This window comes from Vidua chalybeata, chromosome 1 (assembly GCF_026979565.1).
Source record: "Vidua chalybeata isolate OUT-0048 chromosome 1, bVidCha1 merged haplotype, whole genome shotgun sequence".
Taxonomy (NCBI): domain Eukaryota; kingdom Metazoa; phylum Chordata; class Aves; order Passeriformes; family Viduidae; genus Vidua; species Vidua chalybeata.
Genome location: NC_071530.1, coordinates 81,478,888 through 81,488,930, shown reverse-complemented (window position 1 = coordinate 81,488,930; position 10,043 = coordinate 81,478,888). Strand labels below are relative to the sequence as shown.

At 48.5% G+C, this 10,043-nt stretch overlaps 1 protein-coding gene across 1 annotated transcript; it reads right to left on the bottom strand.

Annotated features, from left to right (window-relative positions):
* Positions 1–791: 791 nt before the first annotated feature.
* LOC128786802 (serine/threonine-protein kinase SBK2-like) lies at positions 792–8,756 on the bottom strand. The gene is given in 5 exon segments (XM_053940480.1): positions 792–1,361; positions 1,618–1,820; positions 2,542–2,756; positions 8,616–8,707; positions 8,709–8,756. Coding segments are annotated over 5 exon segments (1,128 nt in total).
* Positions 8,757–10,043: the final 1,287 nt, after the last annotated feature.

Here is a 10,043-nt window from a genome sequence, read left to right as displayed (position 1 = left end):
ATGTGCACCTAGGAGACTATCGGGGCATTAGGAGAAGTGTGTGTCAAGGGAAGGGTTAAAGAAGTGATAGGAAAGGGAAGAAGGAAAGTCTTGTAAAGAGGTAACCAGGCATCTAAAAGAGCATGAAGGACATTGTATTAGGACCTGAAGGACGTGCAAGGGAAGAGATGTGTTTGGGCTGACATGAGATAACATCAACACCATGTACGTTCCCCAGCCATCATCCATGGCCACGTGCTGGGATCTCCCCAGCCCCTCCACCCCACCAGCCTGAAGCCACCCTACAGGGGTCCTGGTACAGGCACAGGCAGCATTCAGAGATGGCCTCTGCCTTGGACAGCTTGTCCTGAGATAGCTGCAAGTTCTGACATGCTCCCTGCTTTCCAAAAGCAAGTGGGTCCCAATAGGCATTTATTATGAGGGGAAACGAGACGCTTACAGAAACACAAAAGTACATATTTTGCTCTGTTTTGAGGCACGGCAGGTGCTGCAGCCTAAATAACTCCCTGGAGTTCCTGTGGCTAGGAAGCAAGCGGATGCTTCACACACAATAATTTTCAGGAGAAAGATGTTTTCAAGCCACAAGGAGGCGGCACTGGGCAGCACTGAGTCATGGGGTGAGGGCCGTCAGCTGGGGAAGGAGCTTGGCTCTGTGGCAGCAGGGACAGTGCTGCAGAGAAGTTGCTCTCTGGGCCACCATGGCCTCTCACGCCCAGGCCACCATGGTGCCCAAACCCTGGAGCCCCTTGCAGGCTGAGAGCCTCCTTCCCTCCTGCCGTGGAGAGCAGGCTCTAGGACTTCACGGCAGCCTCCTCACTGCGCCCACCCTCCAGCCGCCAAGGGCAGTGGACGTAGCGCAGCACCCCGCTGACGGGGCCACGCTTGGCGGGATCTAGAGCCAGCAGGCTCCGCAGCATCCCGGCAGCCTCGGCTGTCAGGCGCTTCCAGTGCCGGGGCACGTCCTTTTCTAGGCCTGTCTCCTGCCACTGCATGAAGTCCTCAAAGAAAGGGTCCTCTGGCAGGCTCTGCTCCCAGGGGAAGTAGCCGGTCAGCAGGCAGAAAAGCAGCACCCCGAAGGCCCAGGCATCCATACTGGCGTCGATGGGCACCCCCTGGGCATCAGCAGTGTTGCTCAGCTCGGGGGCAGTGTAGGGGATTACCCCGGCCACCAGCTTGAGCTTGGTACCCTTGGGCCTCGTGAGGCCGAAGTCAGTGAGTTTGATGAGCCGGCAGTCGGGATCAAAAAGCAGCACATTCTCGGGCTTGATGTCACGGTACACCAGCCCCCGGCTGTGGATGAACTCCAGCGCGCTCACGAGCTGCTTGGCACACTGCTTTGCGGCGGGCTCAGGGATCCCATCCTGTGCAGGGAGAGAGACAGGCGGGATGGCACACACAGAGCACCTCAGCAGCCCTGCCCCATGGACTCTCACCTCAGTGCTCTGTGCTGGGAAAGACCTTCGCATTCCTCGCCTTGCAAGCCCCAGGCTGCTTCAGTGCTGCAGACCCAGACAGATCCACAGCCCATTGCCTTTATCTCCCTCCCTCTGACCCAGCCAGCCTTTAGAGGGGCCAAATGCTACAGCCCAGTCCCCGTGGCCTTGTAGCAACACTCACGCGGGGTTTGATGATAGAGATGAGGTCTTTGTGCAGCGCTGGTTCATAGAGGAAGCCATAGTACTGGCTGGACTCAATGGCAATTCCGAACATGCCGACGATGGCAGGGTGGGTGGCGAGGGACAGTGCTACACAATACTCATACAGGAAGGTGTGCAGCTTGGTACTGGCTTTGGGTAGCAGCTTGAGAGCCATAGGAGTCCCTGGGGATGGGAAGAGTGAGTTTGACTCCTCTGAAAGTCACACCAAAGCAAGACAGAGCAGCCACAGATCCAGGCAGTCACAGCTGCAGGGAGGTCTCTAGTCCAAAGTTTGTGTGGGTATACCCTGTGGACACCAGGTCTGGGAACAGGCACTGCTGCTGGTGTGAGTTTTGAGCCCTGGGCTTGCACCGGAGCCCTGGGCAGAGTAAAGACATTCAGGATACTTGGGCCTATCAGTCTGAGCTGGGACTACTGGGGAAGAGCAGTGTCAGGGCACTCAAATGGCCAAGCCAGGACCTTCATTCACACCCTCTGTCCATGGGCCTTAGGGCACCACTTCAATTCAGGCCTGGGGCTCTGTGACTGAGTCCTGTAGTGAGATTACTGTTTCCATCTCTATCACATGTGTGTTGGTGTGTAGCTCTGAACTCTCTTGATCCTGACTTGTGGGTTAACTTCCCAGCTTGACCTTGGACCTGTCTTATCACTATGATCTTGCCAGATATTCTGTGCTGCCGCCTGTCATCACCTGGTCCCTGGCTGATGTAATGGGATGGTTCCTGGCTGGGGAGGTCCCCATCCTGCTGGTCTCCCTGGGGATCCTCCCTGCCATGCCTGGTGTCTGGCCCCAATGTGCCACCAGCCCAGCCCATGCCCCATGCCCTGGTGAGTGGAGAGGACACAAGGCACAGTAGTTCACAGGGCACAGTCAGTTCCTTACCTCTCTGCCTGTGGGTCACTAGCATCACATGGCCATACTTGCCCCTGCCCAGCTCCCGAACAACCTCATAGTGCTCAGCCACCTCGGCGCGCACCAGGCTCTGAGCGGTGATCTCCAGGAGCTCCTCTAGCTTGGTTGGTGCTTCTCTCTCTGGCACTGCTGCAGTCAGAGCTGAGCTCTCGGCCATCGTTGAGTGCTGCAGAAACACCACAGCCAGGATCAGGAACATCACAGCACACAGAGAGAGAGCCAGATCAAACATGCAACACAAACCATGCCATGGCAAGGCATATTTCTGCCACTTGGAGCCTGAGCACTCTTGCTGCTGTGCTAGAATTGAATTTGCACTTTTATACAGCACATCTCTGGGCAAAGCCCCTCATCATAGAAAAGGTGTCTGTATTGAAGGGAACCTCCTCCAGCCCCCTAATCCTTTTGCCTAATATTAGACAACAAGAAAAACATTGGCAGAGTCCAAGATTTTCAAGTGTGACCCAGTCACCCCTCTTGCTCTCCTTAGCCTACTGCAGCAAGACCTCATCTCTCTACTCAGAATTCCACCTCTACTGCTTATTGAGAAAGTCCTTGAGGTAGCAGACAAGACAGACCTGTCCCTTAGGCACAGGCATGTGACAAAAGGCAGAGTGTCCCGAGGAAGCCAAAGGGAACTCAGTACCTCACATGCCTGATGACATTTCTGACCAAAAGTCACGCATCTGTGCAGCCAAGTAACTTACACAGGAAGTAACCTAGGACATCAATGGCATTTTGAGCTACAGCCAGCTGCTTCAGACCTATTTCAGAGAAGTGATTTTTCACTTTTCCCAGCCAGCCACAAGGCAGCATTTTAAGGCCTCTGTGGCAGCACTCTCTCCCTGTCTACCTCCCTGTGCTCTGAACAAGGCACTTTGGCCCTGGGAGCTCTTCCTGGCCTTGGAGCAAAGTCACAGAACCAGAGTCACAGGATGGTAAATGCCAGAAGGTACTTCTGGATATCTCTTACTGCAACGTCCTGCTCAGAGGAGGGTTAACTAGAGCAGATTGTCCTGTGCCCAGCCCCATTTTAAATCCAAGGATAGAGACTCCACAGCTGCTGTGGGTAACCTGTTTCAGTGTTCAATCACCTTTGTGGTAAAAAAGATTTTAACTTATGCTTAAATAGAAATTCTGTTTCTGCCTCTAGTTCTGTCACTCAGTATCATCTGATACTGTGATACACGTGGCTGTGTGTTTTTGCAGGTATTCATATGCATCGATCAGATGATCCCCTCCAGCCTTCTCTTCATGAGGCTGATGAAGTCCCAGCTCTGTTAGCCTCTCCTCCTATGAGAGATACTCCCATATCTTAACTGTCTTCACAGTCTGGATTTGTTCCAGTATGTCCACATCTCTCTTCTGCAAAGGAACCCCACTGCTGCTAAATCCAGTCATTCTTCAAAATAAAGAAATTTGGAAAAAAATAATTATTTAAACCTGGGAAATCCACGACAAGGCTGGGTTTCTACAGGAGCCTGGGACTATTTGTGGGAAAGTTCTTCTTCCCTTCCTTCTCTTCTAGACTGCATTCCTAAATCTTGTTCAATTCAGAAGTGCCAAGTAATTGGCCCTACTTTTCTGCAAGAGTAGAGCGACAAAGTGAATGAGCCAGCTTGGAAGAACAGATCATCCAGAGGATATGGGTAGAGTTTCTTGAGGGCCTGTGACCTGCGGGTCACAAGGTTCCTTATGAAGGAACCCCCAGCTGCAGTCACTCCAGAACAGTTTGCAGACTTTGGCCCTTGCTGCCCTTGGAGTCATTAACTACAAGAGAAAGTCCATACTTGAGAAAATAGCTGACATTGTCAGGTCTTTCTTTCAGATGCCACTGCGATTAGCTAAGAAGGTGAGGATCAAATTTGGGTCACTGCTGAATAGAGTGTGCCTGGGTGCTCTGCACCTGCTTGTGATACCTTCTAAAGTATTATTTTTCCTTTGCAGATTGACAAGCATTGAAGAAGAGTTCACCAGAGCCCTGGCCAGGATGCATTCACCATTTGGCTGTGCTGTACTGAAGGCAGCAGGCAGAGTCCTATTGAAACCTGTTCTTTCCTCCACTGTCCTTTCCATGCTTCATCCCTGCTAGAGCTCTTGTTTCCAGGCTGCTGACTGTGTGAAACTGTAATTCCTCAAAAGAATCTCTAATTACAGCAGCAAAAAAGCTCACATTCTTTACTCCATCACGAGATAGTTCTGAACCACATGAGAAGCTGAGGGGGATCTAACCTATGGAGATACAATGTCTTAGTCCAGGTAATGTTATTCTGGTTCTTCAACCAAAATTATTAATATATTTAGTGCAGAAAAACACTTCATACATGTCAAAAGCCAAAGACAGTGTGATCTCTGTATAACAAAGATAGTGCTATGATAACAGAATCACAGAGGTGTTTAGGTTGGAAGGGACCTCTTGAGATCATCTAATCCAAGTCCCCTGCTCAAGATGCAGCAACTGAAACAGGTTGTCTAGGAAGGTGTTCCACCAGGTCTTCAATATCTCCATAGATGGAGACTCCCATCAATGATCACTGTTTAGAAGAATCTGGCTCCCTTTTCTTCATTACCCTCATCAGATATTTATATACACCAATAAGATCCCCTCTGAGCCTTCTCTTTTTCAAGCTGAAGAGTTTCAGCTGTTTCAGCCTCTTCTCATATCAAAGATACTCTATTAAAAATGGCCTTGAGCATATGGCATGTGGGGTCCACTTTCTTGTCTGACCTTCTACAGGGCCTTAACACAAACCAAATAACAAATAGCATCTGGGGCATCTCTTTCAAAAAGTCATTCAGGCTTGATCCAAAGACGGTTGGTCAGTTCTAAATGCTGGTGTGAACATTCTTGCTGTTAGGTTTTAGTATGATAACCTAATCTGAATTTGAATTTACCTAACCTGCTGCTGAAGTTTCTCAGATAGAGAAAAGAGGTTTCTAATACTTGTTAAATTTCTCCAGACTCTTGCAGGGTTTATATGCACTGTGGTCATACCTTTGACCACAGGCTATGAGAACATATTTTCAATTAATTAGGTTGTGTAAAACTATCAGACTGAAGCTTAGGTGATGCATTTAACTGATGCTTTACTTAGGCTTTGCAAAGCATCTGTCACACTGTCCTTCTGCAGTGCCTGCATCAGTTACTTAAAAAACAGACATGATGCTGCCACAAAATGTGGTCACATTTTGAATTGACAATAAGCATCTCTATGCTCTCTGATCAAGACACCTCTCAGTCTTCTTATTGGTTCAGTGCCTTCAAATAATTTTCTGTCTAATTGTCAGACCAAGCTCTCAGATTGTCCAGCCTGCTTCCCCAGCTCTCAGATCTGTGTCATGGCTCTTTTCTAAAGCCTCATCATTTTTCTCCTCCCATCCCCCACATTAAAACCCCAACTGTCTTGGAGGGAATGCCTCCTGTTACACATCCAGCTAGGATTCCCCCCTGCCTCATGCTGTGGCCTCAAGATCTCTTTTTGCAGGAATGACACACAGGCTGCACTACCTTATACATCCATTATGAGTCCAGAGTTTTTCCAGATTACTGGGGAATGTTGGGGAAGAAATTAACTTCCTCTTAATGTCACTTTATTAGTGCTGCCTAACTGGTTTCCACATGAATATTTTTGCACCGTGTTTAGAAAAGCACATTTTTCTCAAATGTATTCAGTGTACCAAGTAATTCAGATCACTTCACCCAGTTGTTATCGCACTTCTGCTTAGGGGCTGTGTAAGGACCCCACCTGCAGGCACTTCCCACCAATCTCTAAATTGTTGGTTTGAAGCAGTTCTCATCCTGGTATGGGTTCATACAGCACCTGCCAGAAATGTCCCATTCACTGGTCATTTCCTGAAAGTTATCTGTACGACTTCATCCTCGCATTGGTCTAAACCAAGAAGACACACATTTTTAATTAATTATTTAAAAGCCCAGTATATAGTGGAAAATACCATATTTTATTGTTGCTCTCACCCTACACAATTAATTTTTTTTCAATCCTAACTCTGTTATAATACTTTTACCTTTGTCAATGATCTAGAAGAAAACACTGAAATCATCCAGAAAATATTTGCAAATGGCACAAAAAGGGTTTGGGTCGACTGTGTTGCTTGGTAAAACTAGTGCATGCACATACACAGATACAAAAGCATTTCAAATGACAAAAGAAGTCAGGATTTTAGTCTGGCATTGGATGGGTGATGGAAAAAAAAAGTCATATTAATCAGACACATCTAGGTTCTTCATGCTGCTTAATGGGCACTATGTAAATCCAGAAATGTAGATTTGGTATAGCCTCACTATCTTTGCAGGCCTTAAGACATTGGATGATACAGAATTGCAGTAGAAACAATCTACAGTGATATAGATACACGTGTTAATGTTATAGATACAAGTCTAAGAGCATAACAGATCAAGGGTTACTGATGTTACAGGTTCCACATTTGCATTCACTCTGCTAAAGAGAATGTCTGAAAAGATTCAGATGCAGGAAATATTGGCAGTGAGAGGCAAACTAACGTTCTCCAGATGCTAAATTAAGAAAGTAAGCTTCACCGTAAACAAAACAAAACAAACAAGAAAAAAAAATTAGAGACAGGTGTTCAGTTTCACGTAGGCTGAGATGATTGTAACAAAAGAAGATATCTGTTCTGAGGCGATGTGCCTCTTACAGTGAACTCCAGTTTCTGCAGAGGTTCCTACATACAGATGCAATGAGACAGTCTGAAATTTAATCTCCAAAAATCAGCTGAGTTAGGGAAGCTGTATTTCTGAAGAGCTGGCCACCTGTTAACAGCTTCTGCACTACAATTGAGAATATCATATACTAGTGGAATTTGTATTTTTAATAATAAATTTATTTTTCCATTTGCTCTGCTTTGTATTCTTCTTTATTTACCTTTTATGATGTTTCTTGAAATATTAAAAACATATTGATATGAAGAAAGCCTGGGTAAATTTCCTGAACTCTTCTGGAAGCTGATAGATCAACAGAACCAGTTACTGGATGTTTTCCATCTTTTTAATGATATCGATGAGCCCACAGTTCAGCAAACTTGTGTCCCCAGTTTGACAGAAAAAGGACAAGGGAAAGTCATGACAGTGGCAAGAGGGCTGAAACTTACAGGGAAAATTTCCAGGGCTGCTATCTTTATTGCTTATCAAACAGAGTGTGAAGAAGTTACTCTGCAATCTGTATACACCTTTCTGAGTACTAGAATTTCACTAAAAAGAGCTCTCCCAGTTAGGTAAAAGCATTATAATAAAACCAATAGATGAAGCTGAAGTGAGGCCATTTCAGACCTCCGCTGTAGTGCAGATTCTGTGAAGAAGGATATTTGCCCCTAAAAATCTCATCAAACATTATGGAAGAATATCCTTCCATCTTCGTAACTTTTGGTTCAAGAATGGCATCTTTTTTTTTTTTTTTTTCCCTAAAAGGTCCACTGTGGTGCAAACCATGTTTAATACAACAAGGGATAAGAATAGATTATCGCAACATTTGCTTGTGGCCTAATTGCTGGTAGATTTATGAGCTTCTTTCTAAAACTGGTCACCAGGCTAGTGCTTAATGTCGCTGCAGAGAACGGCTGACTGTGCCGGTAGCAGAACTCCTTAGTGCTGGTGTGGGCAGAGACACCCAGCAGTCTCCCCGGAGAGCCCCGTAAGGCTCTCGGCAGCACGCAGCACACCACAGCCTCCGCACAGCAGCCTCCTCGGACAGAAACCGGCAGCAACCTCACTGGGACCAAGCCACATCACACCTTTCTCCCAGCCAGCCCGCCAGGACCGCAGCACCATCCCACCGACCACAAGTGGACACAAAGCGACCTTCCAGGGCAAAGCCACCAACGAGCTCTCCATCAGCCCTCTTGGGGAAAGTGGGTGCGCTCCGCATTGTGCCGGCACACCGCGCTCGAGTCTCCAAAACCAGTTTGAGAGAGGTGGGTGCGCTTTTACATGCCTGTCCAGTGTCTTTCATCCTGCCACTGCTGTAACTTCCCTTCCCACTCTCCCTTCCGCCTGTACTAAGCCTCTCACCTTCTCCAGCAGCGCAGGACAGCCAGCCAGCCGCGACTGCCTCGCTCCCCTCGCCACAGCCGCCGGGCTCAGCCTGCGCCAGCAGCCGGAGGGGGCTGCCAGGAGCTACGGGGCTAAGCGTGACGCTCCGCCCCGTCCCCATGGCTCTGGGCCTGGGGGCACACTGCCTCCCTGCTGAAGGTGACCTCCGGGAGGGAAAAGAGCGAGAAAGCGGGGAGGAAAGAACTATCCTTCTACCCTCTTAATGGAGGGGGATGTGTTTCAGGGGTCGGGGTGGGGTAGTTTCTGCTCTAGCCATAGCATTATAAACCCCCAGGAACCCACTGGCAGACCCACCTTGTTCAGCCCTTTGCTCCAGCTCGGGCTCTCATTACAGCTGAAGGAGCAAAGCAGCTCCCTGGGCTGGTACAAGGTCCTTGCTCCAGGGCTGTGCCAAGCAGGAGTCCGTTCCTGATGGCAGGGATCAGAACGACCATGGGCTGCCAGTGCTTGTCCTTGGCTACCAAAGGTGCCTGTACCAGTGAGCATCAGAGACCAGGCACAAACCATGGCTAGCTCAAGAACCCCTCTTGGAGCCAGTGGGTCAGGGTCCTCACACACACTGGTACTTCAGAGCATGGTGGTGAAGCTGAACTTATTAATGATAACTGTGATCACTTGTGAACATTTTACCTATTCTCAGTACCTGCCCCCAGAGCATACTCCTGTGCCAAGGTCTTCCTTCTTCCACTTGAGCATGGAGATGAAAACAGCTCCTGGATACATGGACACCATGCAGGCCCTGAATCTTGGCTCTTAAGCACTGATTTTTATTTTTTTTTCCCAAGGAAGTAGACCAGTTTGTGTATCTGAAGCAGCAGTGCATGCAGCTGTGACATGGGTGTGCCACAGCACTGGCCTCCCTGTTCCCTAGAGCCAGAGCCATGATGGGCACTTGTAGTGATGAGCCTTGGCACTCCCTGAGGTCAGAGAACTGGGAGGAAGGCTGGGAGAGGTGAAAGACAGTATAAGAGGAGAGAGAAGAGCAGCTCCCATAAACATAAATACTCTGGGTCTCCAGCACAGGACTGAAGCTTCTCATCTGATCTTGGAAGGGAGAATAATCATGCCTCACTTGTCACTCACAGAGAGGCAACAAGGTGAGATGCACTGGACTGCTGGCCCAGGCCTGTGAAGAGCCAGTCTGCTACCACTCAGAGGTGGTGCAAATCAGAGGGCAAGAGGAGTAGCCCAGTCAGGCTCCCAGCTGTCCCTGTGCTTCTGGATAAGAGGTAGGGAGTGAGATTGTTTTGCTGATGACCTAAAGGTCTTTTGCCATTCAAGCCTGTGCCTTCACACACATTCTGAAAAGTGTGATTGGGAATAGCCTTCAATGTGCAAAGTCCCTACAGGAAGGAACGTTACGGCTAGGGGTGATATGAGCGTACCA